General features: G+C 42.8%; 1 protein-coding gene across 1 annotated transcript in view; it reads right to left on the reverse strand.

The window, feature by feature from the left end:
* Positions 1-18,952, reverse strand: part of ush2a (Usher syndrome 2A (autosomal recessive, mild)) — a 258,301-nt gene that overhangs the window by 209,662 nt on the left and 29,687 nt on the right. The window contains exons 10-12 of the mRNA XM_029729287.1: positions 18,207-18,344; positions 11,353-11,514; positions 9,092-9,251 (exon numbers count right to left, since the gene is read on the reverse strand). Of these exons, the coding sequence (XP_029585147.1) occupies positions 9,092-9,251; positions 11,353-11,514; positions 18,207-18,344 (460 nt within the window). The remainder of the gene's footprint in view (positions 1-9,091; positions 9,252-11,352; positions 11,515-18,206; positions 18,345-18,952) is intronic.

Here is an 18,952-nt window from a genome sequence, read left to right on the forward strand (position 1 = left end):
ACATTATACTGAAGTACTGAAATTCCCACAGAAGAATGTTGTTATTACTATAAATTGTTCCAAAGTACCATTCCCGGAAAGTTGTATGCAAAATAACCATAGGACAACCACACTCTCACCAACATATAGTTCTCAGAACGTTATGTGCTAGCTGGGTAAATATAGAACAGAGGACACCTCTATCTGAGGAGGGACCAAGGAGAGAGAGAGACAGAGACTTGTGATGCTCTTTATTGAGACATCTTATTTTTAAAATGTAACTAGGCAAGTCAGTTAAGAACAAACTCTCGGTGAGTGGCCCAACACTCCAACCACTACGCTACCTGCCACCCCGACTGACTTAAAACCACAACAAAACCCCAGTGAAATCTCACCCCATAAAAAACTGCACCAACTCAATACCAAACCACCATACCAGTACATGTACCAAACCAGACACATATATTTTTCTTTGTTATTAACAATAATTCATTTCCCAAACATTACTGGCATTTATGTGTTCTTGTTCTAATTGGCCCACAGCCCCATTGAAGGCCACTCCGTTAGGAGCACTTACAATTCTAATTGGCCTAAGACCCAATAGGCACCACTCCTTAGGACCACACATTTTTCTAATTGGCCCAGGGCTCAGGAGAGACCCCGCCCCCCTAGGACCACCTTCAATGTGAGCCATTTTGAGAAGTGATGAATGTATCCAGTGGTTGGTATGACTGATGAGTGTGTTACTGTACAATTAGCCTGACTAACTAATCTATCACATTACTCAGCTCATGTATACTGTGTCGATAGTGGCAGTAATTCATCATAGTAGGTAGTGAAACCAGAGAGGAGTTTTTATACAATGATTTTATAATTTATTTAAAAATAGGGCTGTTTAGAAACAACTCAGGAGAAAATACAGAGCAAACACATCATATAGGCTAATATAAATGTGAAATTGACACCTATTAAAAGCTACAGTATATTCATTTCAAAGGGTAACAAAGTGAGATTTTGCCATTGCAAAAACTATATCTGATGTGTGTAGCGTGTACTGTAAGCGTGCGTTGGACAGAAAAGTGTGCGTGCTGGCCTGTGTAGGTACGCGTGGGCTGGCCAAGCGAGGGCAGGGGGGAGAGGAGAATGTTTTCTGCTGATATTGTTTTGTGCACATCCAGCAGGCAGGCCTCTCAACCTTTCTCACAGGCAGATTGCAACACAACAAAAGAATATTGAACACGTATGATCCCTCCACCTTGCCTATTAGGATTCTGCTAACAAGGCAGTACCTCTCAGCTCACAGGCCACAGCTACAGCATCAAAGGAGAGAAACAGAGAGAGAGATATAGCATTTTTAATGTCAAATTACAGCAAAACAACTCTTTTTTTCTCTCTCTAATCTCTAATCCCTCTCAATTTCTTTCTGTCATCACTTCTTTCTCTCACCAGTCTCCCATTGGAAAATAGAATCTCTCTCTTTGTGTGTGTATGCATGGGTGTGTGTACTCCTATGTCCTCTATGTATTCTCCTTGTCCTTTTACTAGGGGTGTGACAAATACAGAAAATGTCTTAACGTTAAAACACCAATTTTTTGTTATCTGTTCTCCATTAAAACAAGAAGAAGAATGAACAAAATACCACGTGAATTCACTGCTGCTGCTAGCAACGGTGTGGGTCTCTCGGTATGTCTCCTTCAGATGGTAAAGCATTGCACCTGGACTACCATTACTGTACAACTTCAGTAAAGCATTGCCTATCATCAATGAGTAGGCTAGGATATTCTACACTCAACAGACTGAAGACTGAACACACACTCACATTATTAGCGAAGAGGTAGAGCAGGTGAGCTAGCGCGAGGCTGTATCGCATTAGTGGAAACCAAGACTGTTCTCAGGGCAGGTCTGCCGGTTTTGACTAGCAGAAGTGACTTTTCGTAGCAGGTTAGGAGAACTTACGCAGCAGGTTAGGAGAATTAACGTGGCAGGTTAAGAGAATTCGGTTAAGGTTAGGAAAAGGTTGGGGTTAGCTAAACTTGTCCCAGACGACACGACAACCAGGCCTTCCCTGAGAAATGTCTTGGTTTCCACTAGTGTGATGCTGCCAGTGCAAGGGAGAGAGAGGAAGGGGCAGGCAGAAAGAACCGTGGAGCACAGTGTCTTCAGAAAGTATTTATACCCCTTGACTTATTCCACACTTTGCTGTTACAGCCTGAACTCAAAATTGATTAAATATATATATTTTTCTATTTACACGCAATAACCGAAAATTACAAAGTGAAAACATTTATTTAGACATTTCTGCAAATTGATTGAAAATAAAATACAGAAATATAAAATTTACATAAGTATTCACAACCATGAGTGAATACATGTTAGAATCACCTTTGGCAGCAATTACAGTTCAACTTGGTTTAACTAGCCAAGTCAGTTATGAACAAATTCTTATTTACAACAGCCTAGGAACAGTGGGTTAAACTGCCTTGTTCAGGGCAGAACAACAGATTTTTACCTTGTCAGCTCAGGGATTCGATCTAGCAATCTTTCGTTTACTGGCCCAAAGCTCTAACCACTAGGCTACCTGACGCCTCTAAGAGCGTTGCCCATTATTCTTTTCAAAATTCTTCAAGCTCTGTCAAATTGGCTGTTGATCATTGCTAGACAAGCATTTTCAAGTCTTGCCATAGATATATTTTCAAGCAGATTTAAGTCAAAACTGTAACACGGCCAGTCGGAAACATTCACTGTCTTCTTGGTAAGTAACTTCAGTGTTGATTTGGCCTTGTATTTTAGGTTATTGTACTGCTGAATTCATCTCCCAGTGTCTGGTGGAAAGCAGACTGAACCAGGTTTTCCTCTAGGACTTTGCCTGTGCTTAGCTCCATTCCATTAATTTTTTTATCCTGAAAAACTCCCCAGTCCTTAATGATTACAAGCATACCTGTAACATGATGCAGCCACCACTATGCTTGAAAATATGAAGAGTGGTACTCAGTAATGTGTTGTATTGGATTTGCCACAAACATAACACTTTCTATTCCGGACAAAAAAGTGAACTGCTTTGCCCCATGTTTTGCAATATTACTTTAGTGCCTTGTTGCAAACAGGATGCATGTTTTGGAATATTACTTTAGTGCCTTGTTGCAAACAGGATGCATGTTTTGCAATATTACTTTAGTGCCTTGTTGCAAACAGGATGCATGTTGTGGAATATTACTTTAGTGCTTTGTTGCAAACAGGATGCATGTTTTGGAATATTACTTTAGTGCCTTGTTGCAAACAGGATGCATGTTTTGGAATATTACTTTAGTGCCTTGTTGCAAACAGGATGCATGTTTTGGAATATTACTTTAGTGCTTTGTTGCAAACAGGATGCATGTTTTGGAATATTACTTTAGTGCTTTGTTGCAAACAGGATGCATGTTTTGGAATATTACTTTAGTGCCTTGTTGCAAACAGGATGCATGTTTTGCAATATTACTTTAGTGCCTTGTTGCAAACAGGATGCATGTTTTGGAATATTACTTTAGTGCTTTGTTGCAAACAGGATGCATGTTTTGCAATATTACTTTAGTGCTTTGTTGCAAACAGGATGCATGTTTTGCAATATTACTTTAGTGCCTTGTTGCAAACAGGATGCATGTTTTGCAATATTACTTTAGTGCCTTGTTGCAAACAGGATGCATGTTTTGGAATATTACTTTAGTGCTTTGTTGCAAACAGGATGCATGTTTTGCAATATTACTTTAGTGCCTTGTTGCAAACAGGATGCATGTTTTGCAATATTACTTTAGTGCCTTGTTGCAAACAGGATGCATGTTTTGGAATATTACTTTAGTGCTTTGTTGCAAACAGGATGCATGTTTTGGAATATTTATATTGTTTACAGGCTTCCTTCTTTTCCCTCTGTCAAATTAGGTTGGTATTGTGGAGTATTACAATGTTGTTGATTCATTCTCAGTTTTCTCTTATCACAGCCATTAAACTGTAATTGTTTTTTAAAGTCACCATCGGTTTCCTTCCTCTCCAGTAACTGAGTTAGGAAGGACACCTGTATCTTTGGAGTGACTGGGTGTATTGATACACCATTCAAAGTGTAATTAATAACTTCACCATGCTCAAAGGGTTATTCAATGTCTGTTTTTTTTTACCCATCTAGCAATAGGTTCCATTCTTTGTGAGGCACTGGAAAACCTCTCTGGTCTTTGTGGTTGAACCCGTGGTTTTAATTCACTGCTCAACTGAGGGACCTTACAGATAATTCTATGTGTGAGGTACAGAGATGAGGTAGTCATTCAAAAATGATGTTAAACACTATTATTGCACACAGAGTGAGTCCATGCAACTTATTATGTGACCTGTTAAGCACATTTATACTCCTAAACGTATTCAACCTTCCCATAACAAAGGGGTTGAATGCTGATTGACTCAAGACATTTTAGCTTTTCATTTTTCATTAATTTGTACAACTTTTGAAAAACATTATTCCACTTTGACATTATGGGGTATTGTGTGTAGGCCAGTGACACAAAATCTAAATGGTATCCATTTTAAATTCAGGCTGTAACAACAGAAGTCAAGAGTTGTGAATACTTTCCGAAGGCAATGTATGTCTTGGTAATCTGTGTATCTTGCCTTCCGTGCCTCGCAAATTCACCAAAGTAGCTTAAAGTTTGCCTCTTGCCTCTTCCTCTCAGAAAATAATGTTTTGTGATAACTGCACTTTGATATTAAATGAATGTTGTTTTTTGGATATTCATTTTTCTAAATGGTAAGGATCCCAATGTCGTGTAACGGTTTTAATGTTCAACCCCCAACCTTTTACCTTGTGTGGTCATCAGTAAAGTGCTGACATTTCCCTGAGAGAGAGATCAGTGTTTCTCACCCTAACCTGCCGGCCTCACTCTCCCTCTGACACACTGTCTGCATACACTTTTCTGTATTCTGATTTATTCATTCACCCTCTGCTGTTCTCTTCTCCACCCTCTCTCCGGTGTGTGTCGCGCTGCCCTCCTGCTGTGGGTCTTAAGTGATGGTGGCCAGGGGCTCTAATGGCACACACACTCTATAATATAGAGACTCATACAGTCTCTCTCTCTCTCTCTCTCTCTCTCTCTCTCTCTCTCTCTCTCTCTCTCTCTCTCTCTCTCTCTCTCTCTCGTTGGAGGACAGTCAATGCCATGTAGTCTGAAGCCATCTATCTACCTATAAGCCCACAGTCTTTCTAAAGGTGTCATATTCAATGACATGGAGAGTTGTTTATGGCTATATTACCCTTCTCAGAGATACACACACACACACACACACACACACACATCCCTATGCTGTACCTCAGTGGTGTGTATGGAGCAGTTACACACCTATTCCTATACAGAATCTATAAACAACATCTCCACTTTGAGGATCATAGACATTCAAGATACTTGTATTATTATGTAGTAACATAGGTGGTGCAGTTATATGTATGTGTGTGTGTATGTGTAATATATACTGTATATACTGTATACACCTTCTCTATTAATATACTTTGCCTTTCGGAAAGTATTCAGACCTCTTGACTTTTTCCACACTTTGTTAGGTTACAGCCTTATTCTAAAATTGATTAAATTGTTTTTTTCCTCATCAATCTACACACAATACCTAATAATGACAAAGCAAAAACAGGTTTTTAGAAATGTTTGCTCATTTATATAAAATAACAAAATAGAGATATCACATTTATATAAGTATTCAGACCCTTTACTCAGTACTTTGTTGAAGCACCTTCGGCAGCAATTACAGCGTCGAGTCTTGTTGGGTATGACATTACAAGCTTGGCACACCTGTATTTGGGGAGTTTCTCCAATTCTTCTCTGCAGATCCTCTCAAGCTCTGTCAGGTTGGATGGGGAGCGTTGCTGCATAACTATTTTCAAGTTTCTCCAGAGATGTTCAATCGTGTTCAAGTCCAGGCTGGGCCACTCAAGGACATTCAGAGACTTGTCCCGAAGCCACCCCTACGTCGTCTTGGCTGTGTGCTTAGGGTCATTGTCCTGTTGGAAGGTGAACCTTTGCCCCAGTCTGAGGTCCTGAGCACTTCGGAGCAGGTTTTCATCAATGATCTCTCTGTACTTTGCTCCGTTCACCTTTGCCTCGATCCTGACTAGACTCCCAGTCCCTGCCGCTGAAAAACATCCAAACAGCATTATGCTGCCACCACCATGCTTCACCGTAGGGATGGTGCCAGGTTTCCTTGATTTCATGAGACCAGAGAATCTTGTTTCTCATGGTCGGAGAGTCTTTAGGTGCCTTTGGCAATCTCCAAGCCGGCTGTCATGTTCCTTTTACTGAGGAGTGGCTTCTGTCTGGTCACTCTACCATAAATGCCTGATTGGTGGAGTGCTGATGGTTATCCTTCTGGAAGGTTCTTTAGAACTCTGTCAGAGTGACCATCGGGTTCTTGGTCATCTCCCCGACTAAGGCCCTTATCCCCCGATTGCTCAGTTTGGTCAGCTCTAGGAAGAGTCTTGGTGGTTCCATTTAAGAATGATGGAGGCCACTGTGTTCTTGGGGACCTTCAACCCTGCATAATCCTGTCTCGAAGCTCTATGGACAATTCCTTCAATCTCATGGCTTGGTTTTTGCTCTGACGTGCACTGTCAACTGTGGAACCTTATATAGACAGGTGGGTGCCTTTCCAAATCACGTCAAATCAATTGAACTGGGCTACAATCAAGTTGTAGAAACATCTCAAGGATGATCAATGGAAACACAATGTACCTAGCCTCAATTCTGTCACATAGCAAATTGTCTGAATAGTTATGTAAATAAGGTATTTCTTATTTTTAAATTTGTATACATTTGCAAACATTTCTAAAAACCTGTTATCGCGTTGTCATTATGGGGTATTGTGTGTAGATTGCTGAGGGAAAAAAACTATGTAATCAATTTTAGAATAAGGTTGTAATGTAACAAAATGTGGAAAAAGTCAAGGGGTCTGACTGAATACTTTCCCAAGTCACTGTATATATATTTATTTCGGATATTGCTCGCTCTGATATTTCTTAATTTCAAGATTTGTTTATTTTTCTGGATTATGTGTGTATTGTATTTTTTGTATTGCTAGGTATTACTGCACTGTTGGAGCTAGAAACACAAGTATTTTGCTGCACCTGCGAAAACATCTGTGTACACAAAAAAATAAACTTTGATTTGTGCAGTGCTAGTAGAGGTGTGTGTGTGTGTACTACTCAGTGGAGATGTGTGTGTACTACTCAGTAGAGATGTGTGTGTGTACTACTCAGTAGAGATGTGTGTGTACTACTCAGTAGAGATGTGTGTGTGTACTACTCAGTAGAGATGTGTGTGTGTACTATTCAGTAGAGATATGTGTGTACTACTCAGTAGAGGTGTGTGTGTACTACTCAGTAGAGATGTGTGTGTACTACTCAGTAGAGATGTGTGTGTGTACTACTCAGTAGAGGTGTGTGTGTGTACTACTCAGTAGAGGTGTGTGTGTGTACTACTCAGTAGAGATGTGTGTGTGTACTACTCAGTAGAGATGTGTGTGTACTACTCAGTAGAGATGTGTGTGTGTACTACTCAGTAGAGATGTGTGTGTGTACTACTCAGTAGAGATGTGTGTGTGTACTACTCAGTAGAGATGTGTGTGTACTACTCAGTAGAGATGTGTGTGTACTACTCAGTAGAGAGGTGTGTGTACTACTCAGTAGAGATGTGTGTGTACTACTCAGTAGAGGTGTGTGTGTGTACTACTCAGTAGAGATGTGTGTGTGTACTACTCAGCAGAGATGTGTGTGCGTACTACTCAGTAGAGATGTGTGTGTACTACTCAGTAGAGATGTGTGTGTTTACTACTCAGTAGAGATGTGTGTGTGTACTACTCAGTAGAGATGTGTGTGTACTACTCAGTAGAGATGTGTGTGTACTACTCAGTAGAGATGTGTGTGTACTACTCAGTAGAGGTGTGTGTGTACTACTCAGTAGAGGTGTGTGTGTGTACTACTCAGTAGAGATGTGTGTGTACTACTCAGTAGAGATGTGTGTGTACTACTCAGTAGAGATGTGTGTGTACTACTCAGTAGAGGTGTGTGTGTGTACTACTCAGCAGAGATGTGTGTGTGTACTACTCAGTAGAGATGTGTGTGTACTACTCAGTAGAGATGTGTGTGTACTACTCAGTAGAGATGTGTGTGTACTACTCAGTAGAGGTGTGTGTGTACTACTCAGTAGAGATGTGTGTGTGTACTACTCAGTAGAGATGTGTGTGTGTACTACTCAGTAGAGATGTGTGTGTGTACTACTCAGTAGAGATGTGTGTGTACTACTCAGTAGAGGTGTGTGTGTACTACTCAGTAGAGATGTGTGTGTGTACTACTCAGTAGAGATGTGTGTGTGTACTACTCAGTAGAGATATGTGTGTGTACTACTCAGTAGAGGTGTGTGTGTACTACTCAGTAGAGAGGTGTGTGTGTACTACTCAGTAGAGGTGTGTGTGTGTACTACTCAGTAGAGAGGTGTGTGTGTACTACTCAGTAGAGGTGTGTGTGTGTACTACTCAGTAGAGAGGTGTGTGTGTACTACTCAGTAGAGATGTGTGTGTGTACTACTCAGTAGAGATGTGTGTGTGTACTACTCAGTAGAGATATGTGTGTGTACTACTCAGTAGAGAGGTGTGTGTGTACTACTCAGTAGAGATGTGTGTGTACTACTCAGTAGAGAGGTGTGTGTACTACTCAGTAGAGATGTGTGTGTGTGTACTACTCAGTAGAGATGTGTGTGTGTACTACTCAGTAGAGGTGTGTGTGTACTACTCAGTAGAGATGTGTGTGTACTACTCAGTAGAGAGGTGTGTGTACTACTCAGTAGAGATGTGTGTGTGTACTACTCAGTAGAGGTGTGTGTGTGTACTACCCAGTAGAGATGTGTGTGTGTACTACTCAGTAGAGATGTGTGTGTACTACTCAGTAGAGGTGTGTGTGTACTACTCAGTAGAGATGTGTGTGTGTACTACTCAGTAGAGATGTGTGTGTGTGTACTACTCAGTAGAGATGTGTGTGTACTACTCAGTAGAGATGTGTGTGTACTACTCAGTAGAGATGTGTGTGTGTACTTACTGTATGTAGACGGTGCGGGAGTCTAGCACGGTGAGGCTGGGAGGCTCCATGTCTCCAGGTGGCTGCTGGGAGGTGAGCAGGGTGACCTGGGAGCTGTTAGAGCAGCCCGCCGCCGTACACACACTCAGCACGAACATATGGGGAGAATACACACCTAAACCTGCAACACACACAAGTTTTTAACAGACGCTTCAAAATGGTTCATACAGAAACCAACAAGATCTCATAGCTTCCCTTCGAAATTCAATGTATTATGGATGACCGTTTATTGTGTAGTGTTAGGGCAAAAAAACAAAACGTAGTTTGGGGAAGGCTCTGCAAATCAACCGACCTTATACCATAAAGTATCAACTATTATCACTGATTTTTCAATACCTTTTCAAACGTCTGAAATCAAACTGTATTTGTAGTGATCAGGCTGACAGAAACATGGTCTGAAAGTCCAAAATAAAGCAGAGACATACATGTTTTCAGTCTGCAGACACTATACCACCCTTCAGGATTTCCACAATAGGGAATAGGACAAGGGGTTGTCTACACACACACACACACACACACACACACACACACACACACACACACACACACACACACACACACACACACACACACACACACACACCGCGAGCCCACAGTGGGCGGATTTGTTGGTTATTTGTAGTGTTTGGCAGGACGCAGGGCAGCTGACTGAGAGCTGTGTGTTTCAAAGAGACAATGAGGAAATACTCTACAGTCAGGGAGGAAGGGGGAGAGGAGATGAGAGAAAGAAGGAGGAAGGGGAGAAAGAAAGGGTAGAGAATTGGGCGCAGGAGGGAAAGAGGAGAACAAAAGAAGGAAGAGAGGAGGAGAGTGAGAGGAGGAAGGGGAGAGAGCAGAGAAGGGAGAGCAGAGAGAAGAAAAAAATTTGAACGGGAGAGAGAAAGGAGAAAAGAATGGCAGGGAATCCAAACTCTCAGCAGGGGGTCCACTACAATGCGCTGACAATACACACACACACACACACACACACACACACACACACACACACACACACACACACACACACACACACACACACACACACACACACACACAATTAGACAGAGGAGAGAATATAGGGTGGGTAAGAGATGGTAGGAATGAGAGGAAGATAACTATAGGGGAAGAAAGAATGGGGCTGGAATAGACTTACTACATAAAGAAATCTACCTTAAAACAGATCCTAAATCTGGTGGGAAACACGCTTACATCTCTCCTTCCTCCTAAACTCTGGACGGACTTCTGACATACAGCGAATAGTAGCTACAGTTTGTTAATTTATTATCTTTACATTAAGTATAGGTGAAGTGTTTTTATTTAATTTTAGTGCATACATTTGTGTTGTCTATACAGTTAAACATGATGCTACTTCTCCAGAGTAGAGATACTGTGTAGGAGATGCCTGTAATACAGCTCTGTGTCTGTAATGGCATTAAGCCCATATAATTACCACACTCATAATCCTCATAATCACTATGAACATCAGACACACTGTATTACCACATTACTGATAATACCAGTCTCCACGATTACCTCTCACTATTAACAGCACAGAGAGAGCGAGAGAGAGAGTGTGTGTGTGTGTGGAAGAGAGTGTGTGTGAGTGTCTGTGTGAGAGAGAGAGTGTGTGTGAGTGTCTATGTGTGTGTGTGTGTGTGTAGGTATGAGAGAGTGTGTGTGAGTGTCTATGTGTGTGTGTGAGAGAGAGAGAGTGTGTGTGAGTGTCTATGTGTGTGTGTATGTGTGAGAGAGAGAGAGTGTGAGAGAGAGAGAGAGAGTGTGAGAGAGAGAGTGTGAGAGAGAGAGAGCGAGAGAGAGAGAGAGAGAGAGAGAGAGAGAGAGAGAGAGAGAGAGAGAGAGAGAGAGAGAGAGAGAGAGAGAGAGTGAGTGTCTATGTGTATGTGTGAGAGAGAGAGTGTGTGTGTGTGTCTATGTGTGTGTGTTATTCCCCTGGCAAGTTAGAGATGCTCTGTCTCTTTCAAATGCTAATCCCCCTTTTCATTTAGTTTTTCTTCACTCTTCCCTCTTTCATGTAGCACTCATCCCTCTGCACTGACAGGGAAGCAGTGGCAGGACTATCCACACACACACACACACACACACACACACACACACACACACACACACACACACACACACACACACACACTCTCTCTCTCTCTCTCTCTCTCTCATTCTCTCCCTCACTCTCTTGCCTCTCTCCTCTCTCTCTCCTCTCTCTATTTGTCTTTCTCTCCTCTCACCAGTGATATTGAGGTGTGTGTTGTTCCCTTGGTAGAGTAGTTGTCCATTGTGGTATAACAGGTAGTCAGTGATGAGACCATTGGGTCTGGCAGGGGGACCCCAGGACACAGCCAGAGAGGAGGGGGTTGACACAGCACTGGGAGGGGACACATCCTCTGGAACTGCAGGGACAGACGAGGATGTTACATTTTATAATTGAATAGGACAGAATAAAACAGAATATAATACAATGGAACAGAATATAATAGAATGGAACAGAATATAATAGAATGGAACAGAACAGAATAGAATAGAACGGAACGGAATATAATAGAATGGAACAGAATAGAATAGAATTCAACAGAATAGAATAGAATGGAACGGAATATAATAGAACGGAACAGAATAGAATAGAACGGAAGAGAATAGAATGGAACAGAATAGAATAGAATGGAACAGAATATAATAGAATGCAACAGAATAGAATAGAATGGAACAGAATAGAATAGAATGGAACGGAATATAATAGAACGGAACAGAATATAATAGAACGGAATAGAATATAATAGAACAGAACAGAATAGAATAGAACGGAACAGAATAGAATGGAACGGAATAGAATAGAATGGAACAGAATAGAATAGAATGGAACAGAATAGAATAGAATGGAACAGAATAGAATGGAACAGAATAGAATAGAATGGAACAGAATAGAATGGAACAGAATAGAATAGAACGGAACAGAATAGAATGGAACAGAATAGAATAGAATGGAACAGAATAGAATGGAACAGAATAGAATAGAACGGAACAGAATAGAATGGAACAGAATAGAATAGAATGGAACATAATATTAACAATGGAACAGAATGGAATGTTTTATTTTCAGTGTTGGAGGTAACGCGTTACAGTAATAATATTACATTTTGTGGTAACAAGTAATATTAAACCTTTCCACTGCTAGAAACAGAGGTCTTCACGGATCCACCTGTACCCGAATACCCCAGACCCAATCCAGGTGTCACCGGTCTGGGTCAGATCTGATATGATTGTCACTTGTCTCGGGTATGTGTAATTTTAACTAACTTGTCCGGAAGGACCCATACAGCTCCGAACGTGACTGCTGCAGTTGAGAGAGAGAGAGAATGTGAATAATTTTTGCTGCTGCTCTTTGCTTTCACGAGAGTGGCACGTGTAGATTGTTGTTGTTGGCCAATCATAAGTCATCAAAGAGGCAATAGGCTACAGTCAAGCATCCGTGTGGCGCAAAAGTGAGGAGATATCTAATCAATGGAAGATGGAATTAAAAGTTCAAGGTGAATGACAGGCTAAAACCACTAAGATCAGGTAGGCTGCTACTTTATAGTCTGAGTTGTTGTTGTTTGTAACTGTGTAGGACGAGAAACCGCAAGCATCCTCAATTAGCCTAGCTAGCTAGCTTAACTAGCTTCTCCCAGTTTGACGCAGTCAAGACAGTTACTACGTAATCATATTGGATAAATAACCTGGCCATGGCAGCTATTAGTCGCTCTGGATAAGAGCGTCTGCTAAATGACGTAAATGTAAATGTACTATAGCGTGAGTCGGCTTGGTTGGTTGCTGTCTCTCGTCTCTGTTCCCCATGTCACTTGCTCACACTCACAGTAGCCTACACACAAGCATGGCCCCTGCTAGAGCCTCACCTGTCATCCTCTCCACCGTGCTTTATCAGCTACGGTTAACACAGTAGCTTAAACATCGACGTTTCTGCTGCTTCCCTCACTCGGAACGGATCCGACTTGGTTCATACGGAACGGGTCTAGTTTTCCTCGGCTCCGTTCGGAATAGGACTCTATATTTAATTTTTTTTATTTATGCATATTTGGGTCGGATGGGAAAGCCCCAGGTCCATTCATTTCGAAACAGGTCAAATGTTTTGGTCCCGTGAAGGCCTCGATGTCCAATCGTCCAACAACCCCTGAGATTTGACCATAGGATGACTGTAGGCCTATCTCATCCAAACAACCAAAGTTTGATTCTAATGGTTCAGGAGGACAGCCTGTAACCCAGGGAGAGCTGAACCAGCTTGTAGCTGGGTATATAGTTGAGGAAATGCTGCCCTTATCCACAGTAGAATATGTCATTACCAGGCTAATTGTGTTGGTGTATAGGCCTAAGTAACGTAACGGTGACATTGTTTACATTGAGTGAGGACGCGCACTGTTTTGGGGTGTAACGAAAAAGTTATTTAACGAGTAGTCTAACGAATTACGTTACGTTTCTCAGGGAGTAATATGGAAAGTAATTTATTACTGAAAAAATAAATAACGAGTAATAGCTAATGTAACAGTTTAACTTCTGTCCCTCTCCTCGCCCCAACCTGGGCTTGAACCAGGGACCCTCTGCACACATCAACAACTGACACCCACGAAGCATCGTTACCCATCGCACCACAAAAGCCAAGGGGAACAACTACTTCAGGTCTCAGAGCGAGTGACGTCACCCGATTGAAACGCTATTAGCGCGCACCACCGCTAACTAACTAGCCATTTCACATCGGTTACACTAAGTAATATATAAAACATTTTGGAGTAACGGCCCACAACACTGTTATTTTACCTTAGGGAAAGGGGCTATGCAGCATACAGGCAAACACAACAGAGACGTGAAGACATATTAACATAGTGGTGAGAAGAAGGAGAGATGAAGAACAATATGTTCCAGGGTGTTTGATTCCAAGTACCATGTCAGGAGTGTATGTGTGTGTCTGTGTGTGTGTGTGTGTTTTTGTCTGTGTGTGTGTGTGTGTGCGTGAATGTGTGTGTGCGTGAATGTGTGGGTGAGAGACAAAAACAGAGTCTAGTTGTAACTCCGGTCTCTCCTGACAGAGAACAATGTTTAAATTTCACTCGGTGAGAATCGATACTATAATCTCACTTTTTGTAATCACGTCCACATCAAATTGATTTTCCTACTGCACCCTGACCCCTACCGTCATATTAGCTCTTAAACAAGGCTATTTAGCTCAACCTAGATTAATGGACGACGGCCTGAAAAGCTGCCTGCATAGCTCACTGTACAGCCGCGGAGGGCTCAGGACCCCCCACCAAGGCTGCGACTCCACCTGCCTGCTCCAAACTCAGTGTTAGATAGACTCTAGAGGGCTACTCAGCCGTGTGATGCTGTGCTGGTGTTAGATAGACTCTAGAGGGCTACTCAGCCGTGTGACGCTGTGCTGGTGTTAGATAGACTCTAGAGGGCTACTCAGCCGTGTGACGCTGTGCTGGTGTTAGATAGACTCTAGAGGGCTACTCAGCCGTGTGAAGCTGTGCTGGTGTTAGATAGACTCTAGAGGGCTACTCAGCCGTGTGATGCTGTGCTGGTGTTAGATAGACTCTAGAGGGCTACTCAGCCGTGTGATGCTGTGCTGGTGTTAGACTCTAGAGGGCTACTCAGCCGTGTGACGCTGTGCTGGTGTTAGATAGACTCTAGAGGGCTACTCAGCCGTGTGATGCTGTGCTGGTGTTAGACTCTAGAGGGCTACTCAGCCGTGTGATGCTGTGCTGGTGTTAGATAGACTCTAGAGGGCTACTCAGCCGTGTGATGCTGTGCTGGTGTTAGACTCTAGAGGGCTACTCAGCCGTGTGATGCTGTGCTGGTGTTAGATAGACTCTAGAGGGCTACTCAGCCGTGTGACACTGTGCTGGTGTTAGATAGACTCTAGAGGGCTACTCAGCCGTGTGACACTGTGCTGGTGTTAGATAGACTCTAGAGGGCTACTCAGCCGTGTGAAGCTGTGCTGGTGTTTTAGCTCTACAACTATGAGATAGGTACCATACTAGAGAGAGAGAGACAGAGAGCAGGCAGCTTTATCAGACCATCAGACGGAGGGGTATAATCAGCCGTGACAATTAATCTGTCTTTATTCCCGCTGTCCCTCTCCTCTCTCTCTCTCTCTCTCTCCCTCCCCCTTTTTCCCCCTCTCTCTCTCTCTCTCCCTCTCTCCCCTTATTCTCTCTCTGGCGTGTTCTTTCCCTATTTTTCTGTCTTTCTCCCCCCTCTCTGAAAAGAAAAGTGTGAAGTATTTCTTAATGTCCCTCCCCCCACCACCAGAGTGGTGAACCATTTATATTTGAGTCATTTAGCAGACACTCTTATCCAGAGCAACTTACAGTTAGTGAGAACATACATTTTCAAACCTACAGGCCTGGCTCTACGAACTGAGCTACACCGGACTAGATCCCTGGATAATAGAAGACAGGATTCAAGTGTGTGTGTGTGTGTGTGTGTGTGTGTGTGTGTGTGTGTGTGTGTGTGTGTGTGTGTGTGTGTGTGTGTGTGTATGTTCCATTAATCTTCTCTAGCTGCCTGCTGTAATGACAGGCCTGCTGCCTGAACAATGGAAGAGGAATTAAAGAGGACATTGATCAGTATTAGAGGAATTAGAGATGCAGCCCATTAAAGATTGAGCTGGATTCATCTCTCTATATACCTCTACCATTCCCCTCCCGCCTAATGATTAGAAACCGTATCTACATGTCTGCAGTTATTATTGAACACCTCCATTCAACATATACACACTTATTCATTAACTGACACTCAATCCTTAACTATAACACACTTATTCACTAAGTAGTTCATACTCCAATTCAACCCCCTTCACTGACCAACAAACACTTAACCTGAATAATACAAACTCCTACCAAACCACCTTCACTGACCAACAAACACTTAACCTGAATAATACAACCTCCTACCAAACCCCCTTCACTGACCAACAAACACTTAACCTGAATAATACAAACTCCTACCAAACCACCTTCACTGACCAACAAACACTTAACCTGAATAATACAAACTCCTACCAAACCACCTTCACTGACCAACAAACACTTAACCTGAATAATACAAACTCCTACCAAACCCCCTTCACTGACCAACAAACACTTAACCTGAATAATACAAACTCCTACCAAACCACCTTCACTGACCAACAAACACTTAACCTGAATAATACAAACTCCTACCAAACCCCCTTCACTGACCAACAAACACTTAACCTGAATAATACAAACTCCTACCAAACCACCTTCACTGACCAACAAACACTTAACCTGAATAATACAAACTCCTACCAAACCCCCTTCACTGACCAACAAACACTTAACCTGAATAATACAAACTCCTACCAAACCCCCTTCACTGGCCAACAAACACTTAACCTGAATAATACAAACTCCTACCAAACCCCCTTCACTGACCAACAAACACTTAACCTGAATAATACAAGCTCCTACCAAACCCCCTTCACTGACCAACAAACACTTAACCTGAATAATACAAACTCCTACCAAACCCCCTTCACTGGCCAACAAACACTTAACCTGAATAATACAAACTCCTACCAAACCACCTTCACTGACCAACAAACACTTAACCTGAATAATACAACCTCCTACCAAACCCCCTTCACTGACCAACAAACACTTAACCTGAATAATACAAACTCCTACCAAACCCCCTTCACTGACCAACAAACACTTAACCTGAATAATACAACCTCCTACCAAACCCCCTTCACTGACCAACAAACACTTAACCTGAATAATACAAACTCCTACCAAACCCCCTTCACTGACCAACAAACACTTAACCTGAATAATACAAACTCCTACCAAACCACCTTCACTGACCAACAAACACTTAACCTGAATAATACAAACTCCTACCAAACCACCTTCACTGACCAACAAACACTTAACCTGAATAATACAAACTCCTACCAAACCCCCTTCACTGACCAACAAACACTTAACCTGAATAATACAAACTCCTACCAAACCACCTTCACTGACCAACAAACACTTAACCTGAATAATACAAACTCCTACCAAACCCCCTTCACTGACCAACAAACACTTAACCTGAATAATACAAACTCCTACCAAACCACCTTCACTGACCAACAAACACTTAACATGAATAATACAAACTCCTACCAAACCACCTTCTTTGGACAGTACTACTTAGATGTCACTAGTCCACACACTGAAGAACCACACCCACATACTGGCCAGTACATCAATGAGAACATACACACTCCTACACCCGAACTGACCCCTGGAGGCTAATCTACCATCCACAACTCAAACTCTTATACACTCTATACACACCACGCTGCTAAATTCTTATACACAGCCCTCCTTCCACACAAACACACCCATCCATTCAGACAAACACACCCATCCATGCAGACACACACCCATCCATTCAGACACACACACCCATCCATGCAGACACACACACCCATCCATGCAGACACACACACCCATCCATGCAGACACACCCATCCATTCAGACAAACACACCCATCCATTCAGACACACACACCCATCCATGCAGACACACCCATCCATGCAGACACACACACCCATCCATGCAGACACACACACCCATCCATGCAGACACACACACCCATCCATTCAGACACACCCATCCATGCAGACACACCCATCCATGCAGACACACCCACCCATTCAGACAGCCTCCTCCTAAGTGGAGTGATTACAGTCTTAGTGTCAACGTGTCATTAAGAAAGACCCTCGCTGTACACGCTTCATCCTGGTTTTAACATTCATCAGAAGAGTGTGTGTGTGTGTGTGTGTGTGTGTGTTTGTGTGTGCGTGTGTGTTTGTGTGTGTGTGTGTGTGTGTGTGTATGCGCGTGCGTGTGTGCGAGTGTGTGTGTGTGTGCGTGCGTGTGTGAAATTGTGTGTGTGTGTGTGTGTGTGTGTGTGTGTGTGTGTGTGTGTGTGTGTGTGTGTGTGTGTGTGTGTGTGTGTGTGTGTGTGTGTGTGTGTGTGTGTGTGTGCATGTGTGTGTGTGTGAGATTGTACCCTCTTCTGGAGTGGTGATGCTCCAACTCACGTCTCCATCTCTACTGTTGTCACGGGGACTCTCGGTACAGCCAGCCCAGGTGCACGCTGTAACCGTGATAACGTAGCGTGTAAATGGAGTCAGACCCTCCAACAGGCCTAAACAGAGAGACAGAGAAAGAGAGAGAAAGAGAGAAAGAGGGAAATAGGCACAGCCAAATCAAAGAGAGGGAGAGAGAGAGGGAGAGGGGGAGAGAGAGAGAGAGCGAGACGGAGAGAGAGCGAGACAGAGTGTGAAATAGTGAGAGAGAGTGTGAGAGAAAGGGGACAAGGGGGCAGGGAGGCAAGTGTCACCCTTTTCTTTTCCATATGTCAAGCCTTCCTCCTCTTCTGTGCAGACTAGAGTGGTGTTCTCTAGGCCCTAATGTGTAGGCTTTCCAAACACAGCATAATATAGCCATCACTCTTAATAGGCACCAGCTTTATTATCAAATACTGATATCTAGCACATTACTCACACACCGAAGAGAGAGAGAGAGAGAGAGAGAGAGGAGAGGGGACAGGGAAAGGGGAGGGGGAGAGAGATGAAAGAAGAAGGTAGAGATATATAGCAGAAAGAGAGCAGTAGAGAGTGAGAGAGACAGAGAGGAGAGGGGACAGGGAAAGGAGAGGGGGAGAGAGATGAAAGAAGGTAGAGATATATAGCAGAAAGAGAGCAGTAGCGAGAGCGAGAGAGGAGAGGGGACAGGGAAAGGGGAGAGCGATGA

This window comes from Salmo trutta, chromosome 33 (genome assembly GCF_901001165.1).
Source record: "Salmo trutta chromosome 33, fSalTru1.1, whole genome shotgun sequence".
NCBI classification, from domain to species: Eukaryota; Metazoa; Chordata; class Actinopteri; order Salmoniformes; family Salmonidae; genus Salmo; species Salmo trutta.